Source organism: Pan troglodytes, chromosome 8 (genome assembly GCF_028858775.2).
Source record: "Pan troglodytes isolate AG18354 chromosome 8, NHGRI_mPanTro3-v2.0_pri, whole genome shotgun sequence".
In the NCBI taxonomy this organism is placed as follows: domain Eukaryota; kingdom Metazoa; phylum Chordata; class Mammalia; order Primates; family Hominidae; genus Pan; species Pan troglodytes.
The window spans coordinates 99,952,928-99,977,987 of NC_072406.2; the positions used below are offsets into that span (position 1 = coordinate 99,952,928).

The 25,060-nt window shown below is 39.2% G+C and overlaps 2 protein-coding genes across 13 annotated transcripts in view; one reads left to right on the plus strand and one right to left on the minus strand.

Annotated features, from left to right (window-relative positions):
- The window catches only part of PAPSS2 (3'-phosphoadenosine 5'-phosphosulfate synthase 2), an 87,943-nt gene extending 73,728 nt beyond the window's left edge, over positions 1 to 14,215 (plus strand). The window contains exons 9-12 of the mRNA XM_003312747.6: positions 7,730 to 7,865; positions 9,875 to 10,143; positions 11,507 to 11,736; positions 12,337 to 14,215. Coding sequence (XP_003312795.4) covers positions 7,730 to 7,865; positions 9,875 to 10,143; positions 11,507 to 11,736; positions 12,337 to 12,475 — 774 coding nt within the window. The 3' untranslated portion in view covers positions 12,476 to 14,215. The remainder of the gene's footprint in view (positions 1 to 7,729; positions 7,866 to 9,874; positions 10,144 to 11,506; positions 11,737 to 12,336) is intronic.
- A 5,430-nt stretch (positions 14,216 to 19,645) lies between these two features.
- The window catches only part of ATAD1 (ATPase family AAA domain containing 1), an 88,149-nt gene continuing 82,734 nt past the window's right edge, over positions 19,646 to 25,060 (minus strand). For all 12 annotated transcript variants that reach the window (XM_063780852.1, XM_054659758.2, XM_016918815.4 and 9 more), the window contains 2 exons: positions 23,344 to 23,477; positions 19,646 to 21,335 (listed from right to left, as the gene is read on the minus strand). In XM_063780852.1, coding sequence (XP_063636922.1) covers positions 21,215 to 21,335; positions 23,344 to 23,477 — 255 coding nt within the window. In that variant the 3' untranslated portion in view covers positions 19,646 to 21,214. The remainder of the gene's footprint in view (positions 21,336 to 23,343; positions 23,478 to 25,060) is intronic.

Below are 25,060 nucleotides of genomic sequence, written 5' to 3' on the forward strand. Positions count from 1 at the left end.
ATTTTCTTGTACAAACCAAGAGAACAGAATATGACTTCTCAATGAAAGATGGGAATGAGAGTTTATAGCCTTTAGCTCCACAATGAAAACCATATGGTTAGTTATATCAACAGAATCACCTGAGGAGCTTTACAAATCACCCATGACTGGATCCCATCCTCACAGATTCTCATTTAATTGGCTTTGAGTCAGATCTGATTATTGAGGGGTGGGTAGTTAAAGCTCCCCGTGATTCTAATGGGCTGTGAAGGTTGAGAACTATTGAGTTGGATAATTGTTTGGAGCTATTTTCTTTAGGGCCCCACCTGCATATATCCTGCAAGTACCTCAAACTCAACATGTTTAACCTCCCCCCAAGCCTGTTCCCCCTACTATGTCTCCTATCTTAGTGACAGCTTCACCATCCAAATGGTGGCCTGTGACCAAAACCTGGATGCCATTCTTGCTTCTCTCTTCTCCCCTTGTCCATTCAGTCACCACGTCCTGCCAAATGTAGCTTTCAGGTATTGCTTGAATTCATTCACTCGTCTTCTATTCCATCTTGGGTCAGGACATTTCAATTCTTTCCTCTCTCTTGTCTTACTCCCCCCTAATCTCCCACTCTTTAGCTAGAGTGAATTATTCAACTTTTCTTTGGAAACCCCTTTATTAAGATACAATTTACCGCAAAGGCTCTTGCCACCACCAGCCAACACATTCCCTCGTCCAGTCCTTCCAGAGCTGATCATTCGATCATGCGCTCTCTGACTTTTGCACATACTCATCCTTCAACCTGGCACACTGTTTCTTCCACCTCTGCCTCCGGACCTTATTACCTCCTTTCAGAAGTCAGCACTGACTCCTATGACACATGAGCATAACTGAGTGCCCCTTCTTTGTCCTCCCAGAGTAATTTGGACTTGCCCCTTTCATACCTGTGACAGGTGAAGCTGAAATGTCAATATGGGGGCCACTGATGAGAGGCAGTGGGTGCAGTGGTGAGAAGAATCTGGTTTGCAGGAGTCTGAGATTTGGGTCTTGGCTTTGGTAAGAAAGCTCTGTGCACTTGAACTCTGCCACTTCCCCTCTGTAAAACTGCCTTCTCTTCTGAAAATGAGGACATTAAATCTACATTACCTCCAGGTTCCTTAAAGCCCCAGATTCTGTGACTATGACTGATAACACAGAAATGAATGTGTGTGTGTGTGTATATATATATATATATATATATATATGTATGTATTCTCCTCTTGTAGGCATTAGTTTTTCTTCTCTTTGATTCTGTTCTCTGCACCCTTTCATCATGACCTTATCTTGCTGAATCCACCATTTCCTTTCTTCTTTCTGGTTTCTTTCCCTTCTCTCTGCTCCCTTTTTGCATTCTTTTTCACCTTCCCACCCTCAAAGCTGCTCCTCCCTTTCCAATTAGTGCATTCCCTCATCTCCAGATTGTTTCTTTTGAGTCTTCCTCTCCTTGGCCTCTTTGAGCCTATTTATCATAGCTTTCTTAGTCTTTACGCTAGTGGTTGAGCTTATCCTCTCCTTTATGCATTCTTGTGTGTAATTTTGAGCCCAATTCCCTATTTGCTACTTCACTGGGCTCCTGAAGCCTGCTCCCCATTCCTTTTGGCGCATCTAGTTCTGCAAATCCTCTAGCTGTGGCCCCCCTGCTGTCTTTGGCAGGAAGCTTGGAAGGGGGTGGGGACTTCTAGGCCACAAAGCCCTGGGAAATTAAGCAGAGCCTCTGGATCTCCCTTCCTGACAGCTGGACACAGTTCTGGCGATAATTGGACCACCTTAGGGATAGAGATGCCCCTTGTCCCTCCCCATCCCAGAAATGCCAAACACATAGTTTTAACATTTCTCTTCAAACAGACAGGTTTTTAGGCTGGATGGTGGATGAATTCAGTTTGATGCCCCCTTCACCAATAGATAGAGCAATATATGGTGGACCCCTAGTGTCCAGAATAAATTACTGCATCCTCAGGGGTTTGGAGGTCAATTCTCAAAATTGTGCTGTGTCCAACTCTAAGCAATGAGGAGAAAGTAGATGTATAGGTATGGATATTTGAAAATATTCTTGTTGAATTATCTGACTGAGCACAGAGTTTAGAAAAGAGGCCATGAAAACACAACCAAAAACCTTGCATAATTGCCTTCTGTCTACCGCAGGGTTTCTCAGCCTCAGCACTGTTGACATATTGGACTAGATAAGTCTTCACTGAGAGGGCAGTTCTGTGCAATGTAGGATATTTAGTAGCATCCCTAGCCTCTGTTCACCAGATGCCAATAGCACTTCAGTCATCACAATCAAAATTATCTTCAGATATTGTCAAATGTCACCAGGAGTGACTAAATCAGCCTCTGTTTAGAGCCACTGCTCTATCCCAATCCCCCACTCCCTGAACCTCTCTGGAATGCAGGTCATGGTAAACCCCAATATCTGGCCATAATGGGGACTGTGAACCAGGTCCACCATCACTATCTTCGTGTCTTCCTACTAGGTGTTTCAAATCAGCTTTCGCTCACTCACTCTTGCCTCCCTCTTCTCCGCTAACATTTCAGGTAACCAAGTTGTGTTTGGAAAGTGGTGAAAGGTACTTGGGGTTTGATTAGGGGGAGGATTGTAAAACCATTACATGTTTGACTGAGGAATGAGATTGGCTGTAAGTATTTGTGTCAGTGACTAGGAGAGACACAGCTCTGTAATTGATTATACTTCAATACCAGATGGAAAATATTTAAACTTATAGAAAAAAAACAAAGGTTGCCATGTTTTTCTTTTCTTTCTTTCTTTCTTTCTTTCTTTCTTTCTTTTTTTTGAGACAGAGTCTTACTCTGTCGCCCAGGCTGGAGTGCAGTGGCGAGACCCCGGCTCACTGCAACCTCTGCCTCCCAGGTTCAAGTGATTCTCCTGCCTCAACCTCCTGAGTAGCTGGGATTACAGGTGCCTGCCACCAGGCCTGGCTATTTTTTATATTTTTAGTAGAGACAGGGTTTCACCATATTGGCCAGGCTGGTCTTGAACTCCTGACTTCATGATCCACCCACCTCAGCCTCTCAAAGTACTGGGATTACAGGAGTGAGCCACCATGCCAGACCATGTTTTTCTTTTTCATTAGTTTCACCATTCTTCAACCCTGGCTTACCCCTAACATTTGTGGGGCCCAGAGCAAGAATACAAGTGGAGAGCCATACATCATATTTAAAAGTTACATGTGTAACTAACAAACTGCTAAATAAAATGTGTTTGATCCTTCTACTTTGACAACTATGCCTTGATCACAAACTGGAAAGCCAGGTTCAAATATAGACTTCTGGGTTCTGCATCAGACTATGGTAGTGTGTGGAGAGTTGGCCCTTGGCCTTTCACCAACTCTTCCTTCTCCTTCTATGCTTGGCCTCTTCCTATGCTATGTGGGTCCTCTGGATTGATTTGTGGGCACCCCAGGCTGCATGGCTGAGCTCTCTCCACAACCTCTGCAGACCCTCCCTGCTTGGCCCGCCCTCAGAAGTAGGGCTGCTCTGAGTGTGTGGTCCACCCTGGAAAGACAGGTTGGGAGATGAAGCTCTCCCAGGCCTAGCAGCAAGCTCAGAGTTGATTGGGCAGGAAATTCTAGAGTTCTGGGTACCCTGATTATGATCAAAAGAGTAGGTGATGACTCTGGGTGGGTCTTCCTACCAAGGGTCTCCTTGCCTTTATGAGATAGACACAACCAAAGGGGGCCAGAGTTGGGCCATCTAATGTGTGGGACACTATGAAGATGGTTCTTCTGCAGGTATCCAGGTGCTCTTCACACCCACCCTTTCCTGAAGTCACATTTTCAGCTGAGACTGGGAATAGAAAAGTGATTGCTTCTAACCTCAGTGAAATAAATCCTCAGTGAGTTAAAAAACGGTGGTTCCTCTAAAAAAAAAAAAAATTAGGGTAAAAAACAGAACATAAAAATTATCATCTTAACCTTCTTGTAAGTGTGCAACTCAGTAATGTTAAGCATATTCACATTGTTGTGAACCAAATCTCCAGAACTTTGTCATCTTGCAAAATGGAAACTCTACACCCATTAAACAACTCCCGCAGTCAGGCATGGTGGCTCACGCTTGTAATCCCAACACTTTGGAAGGCTGAAGTTGGAGGATTGCTTGAGCCCAGGAGTTGAGACCTATCCAGTTATCATAGTGAGAACCTGTCTCTACAAAAAAAAAATTTTAAAATTAGCCAGGTATGGTGGCATGCTTGTAGTCCCAGCTACTTGGGAGGTTGAGGTGGGAGAACTGCATAAGCCCCGGAGGTAGAGGCTGCAGTGAGCTACTGCATGCCAGCCTGGTGACAGAGTGAGACCTGTCTCAAACAAAAACAAAAACAACTCCCCTCTTCTTCTTTCCTCCAGCTCCTGGTAACTACCATCCTTCCTCCAGCCCGTGGTAACTACCATTGCACTCTCTGTTTCTATGAATTCGACTACTTTAGATACCTCATATAAGTGGAATCATGTAATATTTGCTTTTTTGTGACTGGCTTATTTCACTTAGCCTAATGTCCTCAAGGTTCAGCCATGTTATAGCATGTGACAGGATTTCCTTCCTTTTAAAGGATGAATGATCTTCCCTTGTATGTGTATACCACATTTTATTTACCCATTCATCCGTCTATGCACATTTGGGTTGCTTCCACCTCTTGGCTATTTGAATAGTGCTGCTGTGAACATGAGGATACAAATATTTCTTCAAGACTCTTTCATTTCCTTTGAATATACACCCATAAGTAGGATTGCTGGATCATATGGTAGTTCCATTTTTAATTCACTGAGGAACCTCCATACTGTTTTCCATAGTGGTTGCACCTTTTACAATCCCACTAACAGTGTACAAGGGTTCCAATTTTTATTTTTCTACATCCTCGCCAACACCAACACTTGCTTTTTTTCTTTTCTGTGTGTGTATGTGTGTGTGTGTGTGTCTCTGTCACCCAGGCTGAAGTGCAGTGACGCAATCATGGCTCACTGCAGCCTCAACCTTCCCAGGCTCAGGTGATCCTCCCACCTCAGCCTGCTGAGTAGCTGGGACTACAGGCATGCACCACCATGCCAGACTAATTTTTATATTTTATGAAGAGATGGGGTTTTACCATGTTGCCCAGGCTGGTCTCAAACTCTGGGCTTAAGCAATCCACCCAACTTGGCTCATGCTGGGATTACAGGCGTGAGCCACTGTGCCCAGCCATTTTCTGTTTTTTAATAGTGGCCATCCTAATGGATGGGAGATGATATCTCATTGTAGTTTTGCTTTGCATTTCTCATAATTAATGATGCTGAGCATCTTACATGCTTTTGGCCATTTGTAGATCATCTCAAGTTATGTCTATTCTTTTGCCTATTTCTTAATTGGGTTAATTTTTTTGTCATTGAGTTGTAGGAGTTTTTATATATTCTGGATATTAACCCCTTATCAGAAAATATGATTTTCAAATATTTTCTCTTTCTATAGGTTGCTTTTTCACTGTTGTGTTCTTTGATGCACATATGTTTGAAGTAGTTGCAATTTTTTTTGCTTTTGTTGCCCATGTTTTAGATGTCATGTCTAATAAATCATTTCCAACTCCAATATCATAAAGCTTTTTCCCTTATATTTTTTTGTAAGAGTTTAATAGTTTTATGTCTTACTTTTAGGTGTTTCATCCATTTTGAGTTAAATTTTGTATGTGGTGTAAGATAAGGGTCCAACTTCATTCCTTTGCATGTGGATATCCAGTTTTCCCAACATTATTTGTTGAAGAGACTGTCCTTTCCCCCATTGAGTGGTCCTGGTACCCTTGTCAAAGATTATTTTTAAAAATAGGGTTTTAGCTAATAGTCTATGTTTAGCCTTAGATGTGAATTTGGCTACATTTTGCTGCGCTTTGGAGATTTCCTTTTGTTTTAAAATCAGATATAATTGAAGAAGGCTGCTTCTTTTGAGAATTTCCATAGAAATTGTGCCCAACAATAATTAACTGGAAGAAAACAAGTTGTCCGATTTTTCCCCCAGGGTCTCTAATTTAGGTCTTTATTGGAAATAGTCTAAGATACATCAGACTGTATTAGGAATGTACTAGCAGCAGTTCTCAAGTATGGTTTACAAAACTGAGGGTCCCCAAGACCTTTCTAGAGAATCCCCAAGTTCAAAACTGTGTTCATAATACTAAGACATTCTTTGCCTTTTTCTCTGTGTTGACATTTGAATTGCTGGTACAAAAGCAGTAGTGGTTAAAACTGCTGTAACTTTAGACTCAAGACAATGACAACTATGTCCATAGTCACTGCACTATTCATCATCATGCACTTGCAGTAAAAGCAATGCTAGCCTCACCTAAGAGTGTTCTTGATGAAGCTGTAAAAGCGATTATTAAATCTTGGCCCTTGAGTCCCCGTCTTTTTAGTATTCCATTACAAAAGAGGAAGTACACATTAAAGTACTTCTGCTACATATACCAATGTACAATGGTTGTCTTAAGGAAAAGTACTTGCACAGTGGTTTGTGCTACAAGCAATACTAGCCACTATTTTTTTTCATGGATCACCATGTCTACTTGAAAGCATGAGTGATAAACTATGGTTATTCAGATATGACTATTCGGCAGATATTTTTCAAAATGGACAAAGGGAACCTGATAATTCAAGGAAAACAGCTGAGAGTATTCATTGCCAATGATAAATCTTAAGGTTTCAAGCAAAATATTTTTGGAAAATTTTTATTCACCACCATAAGCTTGGCAGACTCCCAGTACTTAGAAAACTTTTTGATGAGACTAGTAGTGATATTAACACATGTGTGATGAGACTAGTAGTGATATTAACACATGTGTGTGTTTAAAAATCCTGTAATGAAATACGTCAACACTTGGAAGACTTACAAACTCAGTGAACTAATAGTTTCTAATTGGCCAATATACAATATTGCAAAATCATTCATGGGTAAATGATTCATCCAAAGCACAGTGAACTAATAGTTTCTAATTGGCCAATATGTAATATTGCAAAATCATTCATGGGTAAATGATTCATCCAAAGCACAATGGATTTTTAATGTAACAGACTATGAAAAGTGCATTAATATGGCTTCCCATTCCACAGTCCAACTTAAACCTTTAAGAAACGGACACTTGTTGAGTTTTGGTGTAGTATCAGATAAGAATATCCATAATTGTGCAAAAAGGCTATCCAAATCCTCTTCTCTTTTCCAGCTACCTACCTATAGTTGGACTTCCTTTTTATACTTCAGCCAAAACAATGTATTACTACAGATTAAATGTAGACATAGATATGAGAATCCAGCTGTCTTCTATTAAGTCAGATATTAAAAAGATTGCAAATATGTAAAACAATACCATACTTCCCTACATTTGGGGAGGAAAATGCTTATTTTTCACTAAAAATGTTATATATGTTAACAGGCAATAGGTTTATTAATGTTAGCTTTAGATGGATTGATAAATATTTTTAAAGGTTCTCAGTTTAAATTTCTAATATGAAAAGTAATGATAGCTATAACCCACAAAAATGAAAGCTCATGGTGGGGGGTACTCAATAATTTTTTAAGGGCATAACGGGTTCTAGAGACCAAAAAGTTTGAGAAATACTGTGCCAGAAATACTAAAGAACTGAAGGCAGTTCTTTAACTGTAACCCAAGATTGGTCTAAAAGGAGAAAACTTTTCAGATAAAATAGAAATCACAATTAATCATTAGCAATCATAACAATGTTCTTTCTAGATGGTGATGGAAAGTGGGGACTGGTTGGTTGGTGGAGACCTTCAGGTGCTGGAGAAAATAAGATGGAATGATGGGCTGGACCAATACCGTCTGACACCTCTGGAGCTCAAACAGAAATGTAAAGAAATGAATGCTGGTATGTAAGCTGTCCTTAGTGCATTTTATTTATTTATTTATTGAGACGGTGTCTTGTTCTGTCACCCAGGCTGGAGTGCAATGGCGCGATCTCAGCTCACTGCAACCTCTGCCTCCCAGGTTCAAGTAATTCTCCTGCCTCAGCCTCCTGAGTAGCTTGGATTACAGGTGCCCACCACCACGCCCAGCTAATTTTTGTATTTTTAGTAGAGACAGGGTTTCAACATGTTGGTCAGGCTGGTCTCAAACTCCTGACCTCAGGTGATCCCCCTACCTTGGCCTCCCAAAGTGCTGGGATTACAGATGTGAGCCACTGCACCCGGCCCCTAGTGCATTTATTAATATTCCCTTACCACCCTCTGATTAAAGAATTAAGGATACCAGGAGTCAGCATTTTCTTTTTTAAGAGACAGGTCTCACCCTGTCACCCAGGCTGGAGTGCAGTGGCATGACCATAGCTCACTGCAGCCTCAACCTCCTGGGCTCAAGTAATTCTCCAACCTTAACCTCACAAGTAGCTGGGACTACAAGGCACATGCCACCATACTCTGCTAATTTTTGTATTTTTTTTGTAGAAATGGGTCTCACTATGTTTTCCAGGCTGGTCTTGAACTCCTGGGCTCAAGCAATCTCCCCGCCTCAGCCTCCCAAAGTGCTGGGATTACAGGCATGAGCCACCATCATGCCTGGCTTCAGCATTTTTATAGTTAAAAATAACCTGAAAACATCTTCTATTGGTATGTCTATAATATGGAAACAGTTTTATAAAGTTGTACTATATATTAGAACCATATATTAGAACACTATTCAACAGTTTAAAATATTCACTGATAGAGATAGCTGAAGTGTATTTATTAAGTGAAAAAGCAAATTGCAGAACAATATGTAGAGCATAATCATGTTCTGGAAAACAAAATAAAATATCATCATAATTCTAAAATCCCTAACCTACTTCTGTGCATAGTGGCAGAAAAGTCTCTGGCAGCACATGCCCCAAACTGCAGATTACAGTGGCTACCTCTTGGGGATGGAGTTTGGACTAAGAGATTTTTACTCTTTATTGTATACATTTTGAAAAAGAGGGAGAAAAAGTAATAATAGGATTGGTGATTTTTATATTCTATTTTGGGCTTTTCTGTATTTCTCAAGTTTTTCATTATAATATTGAAAGTATTCATTTTCAATACTATAGACATAAAAATTATTTCATTATCAGAAAAAAAAAATTAAGGCTCTCAGGAGTCCATCACTAAGTGGAGTAGTTTTGGAGATTTCTTTAAAGCGAAAGCAAAATTTTTTTATATCTTTAGATTGTTGCCCCTTGCACAGGCCCCAGAAAACATTCGTTACAATTATTCACCTCCCTCTAGGCTTCCTGGTACAAGAGGACTAATTAACACCGGCCCTGCCTGAGCCTTGGTGTACAGGAAAGGTCCTGGCAACAAATCTTTTCATTCCTGAGTTAGGCTCTCCCTAAGCAGCTTCCTGCCTCTGCATCTTATCCCTGTCTCAGCTATCTGGTGTTGGTTAGTGCTGGATTAACACCTCTAAAGACCCAGGTGTATTCTCCAGCTGATTATCAGAAGCCAGTGGATAGGCTGGGTGCAGTGGCTTATGCCTGTAATCCCAACACTTTGGGAGGCTGAGGCAGGCGGATCACTTGAGGTCAGGAGTTCGAGACCAGCCTGGCCAACATGGTGAAACCCTGAGTCTATAAAAATAACAAAAATTAGCCGGGTGTGGTGGCACACGCCTGTAATCCCAGCTACTCAGGAGGCTGAGGCAGGAGAATCGCTTGAATCCTGGAGGCGGAGGTTGCAGTGACCTGAGATCGCTCACTGCACTCCAGCCTGGGCAACAAAGTGAGACTCTTTCAAAAAAAAAAAAAAAAAAAAAGCCAGTGGATAATGAATGCACAGAACAATAAACATAGCTGTGTCCTTTCTGTTCTTGTGGAGAAATGACACCATGTGTTTCTGTGACCTTCCTTCTTCTGCTTTCCTCTCCCAGATGCGGTGTTTGCATTCCAGTTGCGCAATCCTGTCCACAATGGCCATGCCCTGTTGATGCAGGACACTCGCCGCAGGCTCCTAGAGAGGGGCTACAAGCACCCGGTCCTCCTACTACACCCTCTGGGCGGCTGGACCAAGGATGACGATGTGCCTCTAGACTGGCGGATGAAGCAGCACGCGGCTGTGCTCGAGGAAGGGGTCCTGGATCCCAAGTCAACCATTGTTGCCATCTTTCCGTCTCCCATGTTATATGCTGGCCCCACAGAGGTGAGCAATTCCCAGAGCTGGGCTTTGAGACTCAGGAATTCAGACTCAGACTTTACATAGAAGAGTAAATGAGTCTCTGGGATCCTTTCTGCTTCCTCATGAGCAGATTCTGGAATGTTCTGGTGTCTCTTCTTTATCCAGCTAATTATGTTTCCACTTACTATTTGAAAAGTGCTAGAAGGCCAGGCGCAGTGGCTGTCACCTGTAATCCCAGCACTTTGGGAGGCCGAGGTGGGCAGATCACAAGGTCAGGAGTTCGAGGCCACCTGACCAACATGATGAAACCCTGTCTCTACTAAAAATACAAAAATTAGCCGGGCATGGTGGCATGCCCCTGTAATCCCAGCTACTCAGGAAGCTGAGGCAGGAGAATCGCTTGAACCTGGGAGGTGGAGGTTGCAGTGAGCCGAGATCATGCCACTGCACTCCAGCCTGGGCAACAGAGCGAGATTTCGTCTCAAAAAAAAAAAAAAAGAAAGATGCTAGAAACATCAAATCAAACCTATTATACATTGCCTTTGAGAATATGGAAGTTGGCAAGTGAATGAGGTGGCTAATGAAACTTAACTGGGTTATAGGGCAAGTTGTATGTAACCTAATATTCAATTTCAGAAGTTCCAGTTACTCTCCATGCCCTGTGAGCTTCATTAGGAAAGGATATCTTTAAAAGATAAATGTCACCCTTTTATCATAACACAGTGAGCTTATCAAACAGAGATTTTCTTTGTCCCACTGCACCACCAGTGTAGTGGATTTGAACGAGCTGACTGCAAGTATGATGAATAGAAAGGGTCTCAACCCTTTGGAATGCCCCAAACTGAGTTTAATGAATTAATTCTCTTCAATCAGATAAAAGTTCCAGGCCCCTAGCTCTCCTTTCCATCCTTTGTATTGCTATCTGAGCTTTAAAGAGGGCAAGTGTTATGTTGAACTGAAATCAGCATTTGCATGTGAAAGGTAATTAGCTCATTAATGGCAGTCAGATAATGAGATACTGGAGTTTGTAATTTCCTTTAAACTGCAATTTATTGTAAATAGGGAGGCGCTGGAAAGTAAAATCCACATAGTTCTGTAGAATAGTAAGATTTGAGTGTTCTTGTCCGGCTAGCCTGTTTGGAGAAGAGATGAGGAAATATAACCTTGAGTTATGAGGGAGGAATCTTATCTTTAGAGCTCCTATCCTACCTAATATAACAAAGCATGAAGAGTGCATGGAGTCTTAGAACCTCAGTGATTTTCTTGCAATTCTTAGTTGACTCACATTGCCGAATTACTTTTAAAGTAGAATAAAGGTGTCTCCATAAACCATGACCTACAGATTTGACCCACAATGACCAGCATGTCCCTTATGGACATTTTCTAGGTCCAGTGGCACTGCAGGTCCCGGATGATTGCGGGTGCCAATTTCTACATTGTGGGGAGGGACCCTGCAGGAATGCCCCATCCTGAAACCAAGAAGGATCTGTATGAACCCACTCATGGGGGCAAGGTCTTGAGCATGGCCCCTGGCCTTACCTCTGTGGAAATCATTCCATTCCGAGTGGCTGCCTACAACAAAGCCAAAAAAGCCATGGACTTCTATGATCCAGCAAGGTAGGTTTTCAGAGGAGAATTCTTTTATCAACATCTGTATAATAGAAATGATGAGGCAGAATTTGGGCCCTTTGAAAAACTCTCCAGTGCATTGCCACATGCTCCCAAGTGGACTGAGTCCCTTGAGAGTCAAGACGTGGTTTTATAAATTTTATGTCCCCTAAAATTGTACTACAGTCTTCTGCATATAGTAGATGGTCCATAAATATTTCTCTTTCAACATGCATTCTTGAGCATGCACGGAGTGCCTGGCACACTAAGTGAAAGGAAGCAACATAGAAAGAGATTGCAATGAATATTTATGGTGCACTTGCTCCTCATGCTGAGGGTTCACAGAAGTAGGCAGAGAAACAGAAGACAGACTCTGGGCTCAAGACACTTCCCAGGAACAGTATAGGCGCATGGTAAATACTAAATGGATAGCTGCCATTATTTCCCTTCTCTTCTGCAAGTTCCTGAAGATTTAGAGGACTGCCCACTTTTGAAGATGCAGCATTTTACAGAAAGAACATGGGTCTCAAAAACCATAACCTACTCCAGGAATCCTTAAGGCAGATATCATTTACCTACACTGAGTTCTTTGTTGCCACCCTGTAACAGGCACAATGAGTTTGACTTCATCTCAGGAACTCGAATGAGGAAGCTCGCCCGGGAAGGAGAGAATCCCCCAGATGGCTTCATGGCCCCCAAAGCATGGAAGGTCCTGACAGATTATTACAGGTCCCTGGAGAAGAACTAAGCCTTTGGCTCCAGAGTTTGTTTCTGAAGTGCTCTTTGATTACCTTTTCTATTTTTATGATTAGATGCTTTGTATTAAATTGCTTCTCAATGATGCATTTTAATCTTTTATAATGAAGTAAAAGTTGTGTCTATAATTAAAAATATATATATACACACACACACACACATATACATACAAAGTCAAACTGAAGACCAAATCTTAGCAGGTAAAAGCAATATTCTTATACATTTCATAATAAAATTAGCTCTATGTATTTTCTACTGCACCTGAGCAGGCAGGTCCCAGATTTCTTAAGGCTTTGTTTGACCATGTGTCTAGTTACTTGCTGAAAAGTGAATATATTTTCCAGCATGTCTTGACAACCTGTACTCTTCCAATGTCATTTATCAGTTGTAAAATATATCAGATTAAGTGTCCTCTTCTGTACAATTCACAAAAAAAAAAAATTTTTTTTTCTCACTCTAAAAGAGGTGTGGCTCACATCAAGATTCTTCCTGATATTTTACCTCATGCTGTACAAAGCCTTAATGTTGTAATCATATCTTACGTGTTGAAGACCTGACTGGAGAAACAAAATGTGCAATAACGTGAATTTTATCTTAGAGATCTGTGCAGCCTATTTCTGTCACAAAAGTTATATTGTCTAATAAGAAGAGAAGTCTTAATGGCCTCTGTGAATAATGTAACTCCAGTTACACGGTGACTTTTAATAGCATACAGTGATTTGATGAAAGGACGTCAAACAATGTGGCGATGTCGTGGAAAGTTATCTTTCCCTCTCTTTGCTGTGGTCATTGTGTCTTGCAGAAAGGATGGCCCTGATGCAGCAGCAGCGCCAGCTGTAATAAAAAATAATTCACACTATCAGACTAGCAAGGCACTAGAACTGGAAAAGACCACTGAAAACAAAGAATCCAACCCTTTCATCTTACAGGTGAACAAACTGTGATGATGCACATGTATGTGTTTTGTAAGCTGTGAGCACCGTAACAAAATGTAAATTTGCCATTATTAGGAAGTGCTGGTGGCAGTGAAGAAGCACCCAGGCCACTTGACTCCCAGTCTGGTGCCCTGTCTACACCAGACAACACAGGAGCTGGGTCAGATTCCCCTCAGCTGCTTAACAAAGTTCCTTGAACAGAAAGTGCTTACAAAGCTGCCTTCTCGCATACTGAAAGGTCGAGTTTTCTGAACTGCACTGATTTTATTGCAGTTGAAAAAAAAAAAAAAGCTATTCCAAAGATTTCAAGCTGTTCTGAGACATCTTCTGATGGCTTTACTTCCTGAGACGCAATGTTTTTACTTTATGCATAATTCATTGTTGCCAAGGAATATGTGAAGAAACAGCACCTTTTAATATATAGGTCTCTCTGGAAGAGACCTAAATTGGAAAGAGAAAACTGTGACAATTTTCATATTCTCATTTTTAAAAAACACTAATCTTAACTAACAAAAGTTCTTTTGAGAATAAGTTACACACAATGGCCACAGCAGTTTGTCTTTAATAGTATAGTGCCTATACTCATGTAATCGGTTACTCACTACTGCCTTTAAAAAAAAAACCAGCATATTTATTGAAAACATGAGACAGGATTATAGTGCCTTAACCGATATATTTTGTGACTTAAAAAATACATTTAAAACTGCTCTTCTGCTCTAGTACCATGCTTAGTGCAAATGATTATTTCTATGTACAACTGATGCTTGTTCTTATTTTAATAAATTTATCAGAGTGAAGGCTGAGTTTTTTCTGCCTGTACCATTGGGTGTGGGTTGACCACACAACTTAAGGGCTTTGTGACTTTGTATAATTGGAGTGAGACAGCAGCAACTCTCTTGAACATCATAACTGAGATTATTTACCCTTATTCATGTCTTTTTTATTTTTTTAAAGACGAAGTCTTGCTCTGTCACCCAGGCTGGAGTGCTGTGGCACGATCTCGGCTCACTGCAACCTCCACCTCCTGGATTCAAGTGATTCGCCTGCCTCAGCCTCCTGAGTGGCTGGGATTACAGGCATGCACCAGCACGCAAGGCTAATTTTTGTATTTTTAGTAGAGATGGGGTTTCACCATGTTGGCCAGGCTGTTCTTGAACTCCTGACCTTGTGATCCACCTGCCTCGGCCTCCCAAAGTGCTGGGATTACAAGCCCACTGCACCCTGCCTTTTTTCTTTTTTCTTTTTTTTTTTTTTTTTTGCGTGCAGTGGTGCAATCTTGGCTCACTGCAACCTCTGCCTCCTGGGTTCAAGCAAGAGTAGCTGGGATTCATTACTGGGTACATACCCAAAGAAATATAAATCATTCTGCTATAATGACACATGTACACGTTTATTGCAGCACTGTTTACAATAGCAAAGACATGGAACCAACCCAAATGCCCATCAATGATAGACTGGATAAAGAAAATGTGGTACATATGCACCATGGAATACTATGCAGCCACAAAAAGGAATGAGATCATGTCCTTTCCAGGGACGTGGATGAAGCTGGAAGCCATCACCTTCAACAAACTAACATAGAACAGAAAACCAAACACTGCATATTCTCACTCATAAGTGGGAGGTGAACAATAAGAACACATGGACACACAGAGAAGAACATCACACACCGGGGCCTGTTGTGGGGTGGTGAGGGGAGGGAACATAGAGGACAGATCAATAGGTACAGCAAACCACAATGGCACACATATACCTATGAAACAAACCTGCATGTTCTGCACATGTATCCATTTTTTTTTTAGAAGAATTTTTTTTAAGAGTAGCTGGGATTACAGGTGTGTGCCACCACACCTGCCTAATTTTTGTTGTTTTTTTCTTTTGGCAGAGATGGGGTTTCGCCATGTGGTCTAGTCTGGTCTTGAACTCCTGAGCTCAAGCAATCCGCCCGCCTCAGCCTCCCAAAGTGCTGGGATTACAGATGTGAGCCACCATGCCCAGCCTATTCTTGTCATATTCTAAATTGTGCTCTAGATGTGTAAGATACATGGTCTCAGCCAAGCACTTAATGACATTTTTGGTAGTTGCTGGGTTGTCCAGCGGCCTCCTTAGCCCAGAACTTCATCGCAGGTGTTTTTTTTTTTTTTTTTTTTTTTTTTTTTTTTTTTTTTTGAGATGAAGCTACTTTGTTCCCTTTACTTCAAAGGCACAGATCTTATTCTCTAAGTGCCCCTAAGGAGTTTCACCAGTAGGGCTGGAAGCAGTTGGGTTTTTCTCTCAGCAACCCCTGTACCTCTACTAACGCAGAAAGGGTTACCGGTTCCCACCAAAACTTTCAGCAGCCTTCAGGCCTGCAGCTTTTTTCCGTTGAGTCCCTCCTTCCCTTCTATCCTGAAGGCTTCATGCATTTTTTTGCTGCTGATCCTCACCCCAAATACAACTGGTGTAAATAGCCAATTCAAAGCTGCCATTTGTAGTCCCCTTTTTTCTCCCCATGTTACTTGGTGGCTCCTAGTGCCAATTAGTACGGCAAAGTGGCGGGATATGTCTATGTAAACACATGAAGATGTCAGTGTTGCTGAAGGAGTATGCCAAACTGTTTCAGGATATTTTTCAGAAAAGACTCTGAAAGACATATGTTATCATTTAGTCAGATGGTGGCAAACCCTTATTAAATGTATCAACACTTTTATCAGGTCACAATATTTTCCCAATCATCTTCCCTGCAAGAAGAAACAAATCTCGATTACTTGGGAACAGCAATTCATTTTCTCCTTATCCTCCTTTTTTTCTATTATGTGACTTTCAGGTCTACCACTGATCTGCAACATAACTTTCCTTATAGGCAGGAAACCAGCAAACTGGATAGGCACCAGGTCAGTCAATTGTTCTTATGTCTAAAGGTTTGATGGAATGAGGGGAAGCCACAATATGCCACCTCAGAATATACTTCTTTGGCATATTTCAAGTTGATTATTCTGAGAACTGCAGGCAGGAATAGCTCTGAAAAGCTGTCCATTTCTAAAGGAACTTTACATCTATCTACCTTACTAAAGTAAACAGAGGATGCAAGCAGAGGTTTCTCTCTGAAGCCCCTTTATCGGCCTAAAGAAAGATAAAGCTCTGACACCTCCCTAAAACAGAGACTACCACAGGCAGTCACCTATTCTTCTGATAGCTGTTGCCTAAGAGATTTCATTTGCACAAGACAGCCTTTGCTTACCATGCGAAGTTGCTCACCATCCATCTAGGCAGAGTGGGGCAAGCCAAGCAGCATTCATCATCAAGTGGAAGTGGAGCTTATGGGAACTGAAGCAGCAGTCCCTAAAGGCCCGCCCACACAAACTACATACGTAAGTTGCTCATACTTCCAGCATGTCCACTTGTTAAAATATTGCCCTTCATTTAGTATATACCCAACACCCAACATATTTCAATGTCAGGGCTTCAAGTAACCACCTGGTCATTTGTCAGATTTTGTTTGTCTAACAGTCTTTCCCACAATTTCCTTTGAATAAATTACCTCTCCTTTCACATTTAGACTTGATGAATCAGTAAACCCAGCTGCTTTGCCTCAAACCATTTAAGCCGAAGTAGTTCCTGTAGAGTCCTCTCAAAGCTCCAAGACTGCCAGGGGTGATTTCTGACCTAGGTTTGCATACTCACGTCCAGGCATTTAAATCTTGAATGGGCATTTTAAGCAGCTGGAGTTAATTTAATCCATGATGAATAAAAGCAAGATTATTGAGCAATTTCTGCTTAAAAAAATCTTCGGGAGCTAAGTTTCTATCCTGAGTCTGGTTCTTTAGCTTCCGTTTGATCTTATATCCTTCAAATAAATTCTTTATTGCTTAGGTTAGCTAGAGTTGGTTGCTACAAACAGAATCCTAACTGGTATTCTTTATAAGTCTATGACTATGGCCTAACAGATGACCCTCATCTCCCTTAGACATGACTGCAAGTGATTTTGTTTTACTGGATATAGCCAATCCCCTATTTGAGTTATCTTGGCCATTCTTTGAATTTCTGGAAGCTGTGTATTTTCAGAACAGTGAGATATACACCACTGTGTTCTAGTTTCAGTTCCAAATTTGCATGTCAGTAACTTATTTCAATGTTTTGGCTTTAGGGTTTTTTTTTTATTTTTTGTAGAGACAGGGTCTCACTATGTCACCCAGTCTGGAGTGCAATGGCACAATATTGGTTCACTGCAATTTTCACCTCCTAGGCTCAAGTGATCCTCCCCAGCAGCTGGGACTACAGGTGCACTTGGCTTTAGTTTTACAACTGAATTGTCACGGTTTACAAACCTGTGTCCCTGATGCATCCCACACCCAATACTAACATTCACTGTTACCTATTTTAAAAGCACAAAAGCTAGTATTTGAAAGTATTCTCATGCAGGTTTATGACTGTAAATATTAGACGATTACAAAAATATAATCCCACTTCAGTGTTTTAGTAATGAGACCCTTATGGGCCATTAATAAATAGTATAAACTTTACACCAGGGTAACTGGGATGTTTTCTGTTTCTTCTCACATTGCTAAGTGGTTTTAGGTTTGATATCATCTGCACACAGCATCTGTGTCATATATGACAATCACATTTTAGTCAATTACGTTAGAAGCTCATATTTAATAAGGTTCAAGTTCTCCTCAATATGATTTTCATTAACATCATGATTTAGGCAGAATGTTTTCCTATACATGTAAATAAAGAGAACTTTAGCTTTAAAAAAAAGATTAGAGAACTCTATCTTTGATAACTAAATCTATAACAAATTTAATAATGAAGGCTCTGAAAGATTTCTGTCAGCTCTAGATGGAATTATTCTATGACTTCATTTGAAGCACCCAGTTGGTGCTGGAGTTTCAGCCATGCACTATATATATTCAGCATATCAGAATTCTGTTCAATATTCTGATTTTAAGAGAAGCTAAAAAGAAACATAAAATATACATCATCCAATTTATTTTCTTTATCCAGAAGAAATCTGTTAACATTTTCCCAAAATAACAATTCAAGTAAAAAATTCCTACCAACGAGATGATGTTGCCACCATTTTTACACAAGCACACTCACGGCTTGAGACATCCTCATCTAGCATTAAACCTGTAAGTTACAGCTACTAAATAATGTTAAGCTATTGTGATGCATACAGAATAAGAGTACCCCAACCCAGCTCTTAATGAGTGCTGGGTTTACCTGCAGGTAGGGGGTTGGCTGAGATTAAAAGGAGAGACATAGTAAAGGAGATACTAAATTGATTCAAATAATTCATTTCTAAACTCTACATAAAAAGGCCTGAGAATAGCTTGAGACACATCAGACTTATCAAAAGTCTTCCAGCAATGATGCTTTTAGAGAAACATGGCATAAATGATCCTTTCAGTCTCAATCCCTGGAGTACAGGCCTAGGGATTATGGAACTGGTTTAAGCATGGAGAATGCTTAAAGAATGAGCCTGGTCAACAGGAAATGTACATCAGTGTACAAAAGTGACCATATTAATATGACAGCTAACATTTGAGCAGTAATTCTGTGCCAGGCACTATGCTGAGGGCCTTACATGCATTATTTTATTATCCAACCCTTTAAGATGAGTGCCACTGTTGCCCCATTTTACAGATGAGAAACTGGGGCTCACAGACACACAGTTAGTTAATGGGGAGCCTGAGTTTAAATTCAGGAAGCCTGATTCTAGATCCAGTACTCTGAAGTATTACCCAAAATGAATTATCTTAGAATCTAGAATTCAACTATATGTGAAATGCATGTCTAAAACAGAAGGATAGATGTTACGTAACACTAAAAGTTATTTAAAAATCAGGAAAATAGTTTCCTGAATTACTTTATGGTCTTAACATGCCTAGATGAGTCATAGTTGCTGGGATTAGTATACTTCTCTAACTTCATTTGATGATTAAAACCACAAAGAAATTGAATAACCACTCCTACTGGATATTGTGAATTTAAGAGAAGACAAAAAGAAACGACATGTGGAGATATACATTACTCCTTATTTTCGATTAATATGTCACCAGATTAAAATTAAATTACTGAAATTCATATTAAAACAGAAATGACTAGATACTAGGATATGTGCTATTGAAGTGTGAAAACTCCATAGCAAGATAAAGTCTAAACACAAGTTTTATAAACCAAAAAAAATCCCAGAAAACTTAAAATTACTGAAAAAGACCAAAGATTAAGTGGAGAACAACCAATAAAGAGGGACCCCTTTATTACACATTTATAAAATAATAGAATATAGTTATTAAAAATGGGACACTTTTTTTCATTTTTGGTATCTTGTATTCAGTTTTTCCATTCTCTTCACAATCTTCCATAACTTGCTTTTTGTTATCCATTGTTCACCTGAAACTTCCACCCCACCATTCAAAGTACAACTGAAGAATAAACAATCTAACAGATTCTTGTGAGACACATTATCAGATAAATTAATCCAGTAACACATGAATAAAGATTTAGAGTTTTTGAAGAAATACAGTAAAAGCAAAAACATATGAAGCATAATTTAATCTGATGATTCAGAAGGCACCTCAAGATTGTGTTGTGCCGTTTTCCTCATGCTGCGTGGTTAGGTGCCTGTAACAGAATTCTGGTTAGTAAAATTTTGAAAAAAATTCACATATAATTCACATTAAACGACTACAGATAGATACAATATGGGCATTTTGATGTGTACATTTGTACCTGACTAGGGCACAATTTATAATAATATACTAAGAAAACTAAAATTAATTATAAAATGAGTATTTTTAGCACACTTAGTAACAGCTACTTGTTTTAAACTATTATTTCATTTTTGGTGACCAAATTATATTTGACCATAATTAAAGAACACATAACCTTAAAATAATATTTAAGAAACATAGTTACAACAGACATGTTACATTAAATGAAAAAAGGAAAGAAATGTACATGTATTAAAGGGTACTGAGGTTTTTCAAACCCATTCTTTTGAAAGGCCTTTTAATCCACTTTCATGTAAACCAATTTAAACTTAAAAAGTTTATACTCAAGAGGTGAAATCAGTGTTGAGCACATGGCTGCCTAACAACCATTCAATGCTGATCACTGAGCTAGTATTTTCATTTGATTATCCTGACAAACATAATAATTGAGCCCATGTATTTATGCAAGATGTGGAGGATCCAACTAATAACTGCAGAAATAAAAACACTCAACTTAAAAAAGGTTGAAACAAATGACAAATGGAAATGGCTGAATCACTGTACCTTTTTGACACAACCTTAAATCTTAGTTTTACTATATAGTATTTGGTACTCCTGGATTCAGTAGTTGGGGTAAAAAAAGTTTCTATATTCAAACATATCTACAGAATGTCAATATAAAATGTGTGGATATATACATTTAATATACACATACATACACGCACACACACAAACGCATACTCACATGTCTAGGAACCAGCACCTAACCACATCCCCGTTTCTCACTAATGACCCAATGAATCATTTATGACTTTAAGACCAGCTTAGATTCTATAAGGCTGTACAATATATGGCTGAAAAGGTCAAACACAAGCACCCACGTTCAGGCTGGATTCAACTGTTCCTCCTCATGATTTCTGACCAACAGTAATACCACCTATGTAACAACTATATCTCAATAACTTAGAATTCAGAGTATAAAACCATAAACACTGAGCTCCCTCATTGTTTAAAGAGCACTCTTTCCGTTCTATTTCCACTAACTGATAAGAGGACACACCAAACTAGATCACTGAACTGTACAAATGATCTTTACTCTTAATCTAAACAAACATGTGTTAAAACATTCTGAAATGCTGCATCCTTTGATTTCTTCATCTTTTCAATTGCCCGATGCAGGTCCTGCTGTTGAACAGGCCGAATTTCATCTTCGTCATGGCTAAAATGCAAACAAAACCATCAAATACTCAAATAACTTTAGAATATGCCTCCCTAAAATATTTTACCAAGATTTAAAAGAGATGCATGTGGTAATAAAAAAATTTTGTTTTCAACTGTAGAAAAGGGTATAAAAATGAAATCTCTTTACCATTCAAGACCCCAAAGACAACCACAATGAACAGCTTCATGTAAATGCTTCCAGGAATTATCTACACATAGAGAAATCATAAGGAATTTTTTAAAAGCACTGAGTGCTAAGAAGTAGGAAGCTAAAATAGCTACAAAGACTTCACATCTATAAGTACACAATATTACCATAAGGTAAAAAATGTTATATAGTTTATTGAAATGGGAATATAATTCCAATTTTAAAAATCACGTTATTCCCATGAAAACTGTAATTAAAAAGTAGCATTTCTAGGTATATACTTACATGCATGTTTTGCTTTTTACAAATTGAGAGTAAAATTCTTCACTATCAGTAAAAACCAACTAATCCAAATCCTCCCTACTTCAATGAGAAACAAAGTCCAGAATATTATGGCTCCCTTGTAATTTACAGATATTCAGGGAAAAACATTCAGGAAAAAGTTATAACCCAAGTCCATCCAGATTTTTCATACTGAAATATAAAATTATAAAATATGAAATTCAGGAAATATAAAACTAGCCAGACTTTTCATACTGAAATACAGTTTTCAGGGCTTTGAGGCAGCAAAAAAAATAGATCTTTCATTATTAGTGTAATTTACCTAAGCAAAATTTACGAACTGGTTGGTTATTTCTCCTCTTAATCTTATATATAAGGATAAAAACCTGGCCAGTAGCGGTGGCTCACACCTGTAACCCTAGCACTTTGGGAGGCCAAGGCGGGTGGATCACCTGAGGTCAGGAGTTCGAGACCAGCCCGGTCAACATGTCGAAATCCCGTCTCTACTAAAAATACAAAAATTAGCCGGGCATGGTGATGGGTGCCTATAATCCCAGCTACTCGGGAGACTGAGAGAGGAGAATCGCTTGAACCTGGGGAGAGAGGTTGCAGTGAGCCGAGATCACACCACTTCACTCCAGCCTGGGCAAAAGAGCGAAACTCCGTCTCAAAAAAAAGAATAAAACCTTTGGAAGGTAGATTCTGAGGGTGCACTAACGATGATGAGTCCAGAGCCACTGCATATACAGCTACCAGTTGACAGAGTAGCTTTCATGCAGACCTTTCTATATCAAAGCTCGCAAAACATTTTTTTGCTGAAGTTTGCTATGGCAACACACTGCAATTAAATATATGAATACCACAGGCAAGGAGTGAAAACCCTAGGAAGGTGAGGAAGGGAGACCAAGAGACAAAGGGACAAGAGTTGGAGAATTCCTTTAACACAACCCCTAAAAGTACACTGGAGTTCACCAAGAATCACAGAAATTGTTAGAAGGTTGATATTCTGAAAAGAAATGCAGTATAATACTGGTTCCAGGCAAGTGGCATTTTAGGAAACTTCCTTTAGGACATGGTTCACCAGGGCTGAACTATTCCAGTTCATTAGTATCTTTGCTGAAATAAGGCTCTTAAAAAAATTGGATTCTCAACTTCACTATACTTTGGAACTGGTTCCAAGTAAAATTGCTGCAGTGATAAATGGTTTCTTTGTTCAGTAAATACATTTTCGTTAACAAATTGAGGTCTAGTCTTCAATATCTCCAATTTACATGGGAAATTTGCACATTTCATGGGAAATTTCCCCTCACATTTACATGTGAAATTTCCACGGATCATCAGAAGAAATTCACCTTTTTTCTCCTTCATTCTAGACCCTTCCCACAATTCTGCCCTCCTTCATTTTCAGAATTCTGCTTTGGAAAAATGGCAATAAATAAAGTTGCAGGGGGTGATAATCCAAATTTACCTTTTATTTCATAAGCGGTGTTTCTAATATAAAGCAAAATAAAAGAAACTAACCTAAAAGCTCTAAAAGGTTTTGACAAGTGTTAAAAATCAAGTCAAAATAACATACCTTTCTTCTGATGTAGAATTAACATATTCTCTAACACAGAGGAGGGCAGCATCTCGACACATCTCTTTTAGGTCACTTCCTGAAAACCCATCAGTTTCCTGGGCAACTTCTAGCAGGTCTACATGCCTATCCACCTTAAACAAATATAAAAACATGCTTAAAAAACAAAAATAAATATATTGTAAATGATACTACCAAACACCCATCTTAAAGAAAGTTAAGCATATTATAACTGCAAGGGAGGAGAAACAATAGTTTCTAGAAGCTTTTTTTAACCACAAAAGCTTAGAAATTTGAAATATAATTTTCATTATTTGTCCTTATGATTAAGACAAATAATTATTACTAGATACACTGTAGAGTGATGGGGAAGAACGGATACTGGACTTTCTTTGATATCTCTCAAGAAGGTACCAAGGTGACATTTTTCTGTAATACATTCAACATACAGTACTTGGCAAATAACCTACATCAAGAGTCCATTACAAAAAAAAAAAAAAAAAACACTCAACATTCCTTTTAATTGTAATGCTTGGTATTCTATTATCTCAACATGAATTTAGCACCTATACTTTTGCTCCTCAAGCTAAGCTTATAGTCAAGCCAATTAAGTGACTGTCCTAGCCACATAATAGACTTGAGATAGTCTAATCATACTAAACTTATGTACAGATTAAGAAGAGAAAATAAGCAAGAAAAAAATCTATAACTACCATCTAGTAAATGATTCTTACGTCTCATTCACTGGGGTAAGCACTTTGCATGTATTATTCTCATTTAATCTTCTCAGAAACTATCAATTTCATTTTCAGATAAGAATCATGAGACCTGGACAGGTAAACACGGTCAGAGCCAGGATTTGAACACAATATAGTGAGGTCCAGCTGTATTTTTCCCCTGTTTAGCTCATCACTTGTTACAGCAACATTTACTTTCCCCCACTGATGTGAAATGACACCTTATAGTTACTAAATTCCCATTTGTATTTGTATTATATTTACTAAATTCCCATTTGTATACGTGGAAGACACAGTGTTTTAGGAAGAACAGCAACTCTACACAAGGACAAGAGACTTGAAGGTGAGACAACACTGCCAGCTCTGCAACTGTGACCTCACATGACAGTGCTCTCATTCCTAAACGTGAGGGTTACATGAAGATAAATCATGTTTTTTGATAAAAAGAAACTGAACCCAGAGGGCAGGAGTGCAAGCAGCAATGATAAGCAAAGCAAATGGTAAATACATGGATAAATCTAAATAAACTTTAGCTATATAAATAGTAGTAATAATAGTTATTATAGTAGTCATAATCATTTGGGGTACAAAAACAGTGGAGCTAAAATGCTGTACAATAAGGACATGTAAGACAGAGGAGACATCTACATTAAAGTACTCTAAAGTGTTACAATTAAAGCATTAAAAAGAGGGTACAGATATTATTAACTTAGACTTTATTTATGTATGTCAAAATACATAGGTACCACTAAAGGATAGAAAGGGTACACTAAAGGAAGAAAGAGAATGTGTAATTTCCAAACCAATAGAGGAAGGGAGAAAAACAGAATAGAGAATACAAGAGCAGTATTAACAAACTCAGGACTAGAGGGTTGGGACAAATAAGCAAAGAAAAAGCATAATAAATGGAAAGCATTAAAATAATAATGAATGAATCCAAATTTATGAGTAATTACCATAAATGCAAATAGACTAAACTT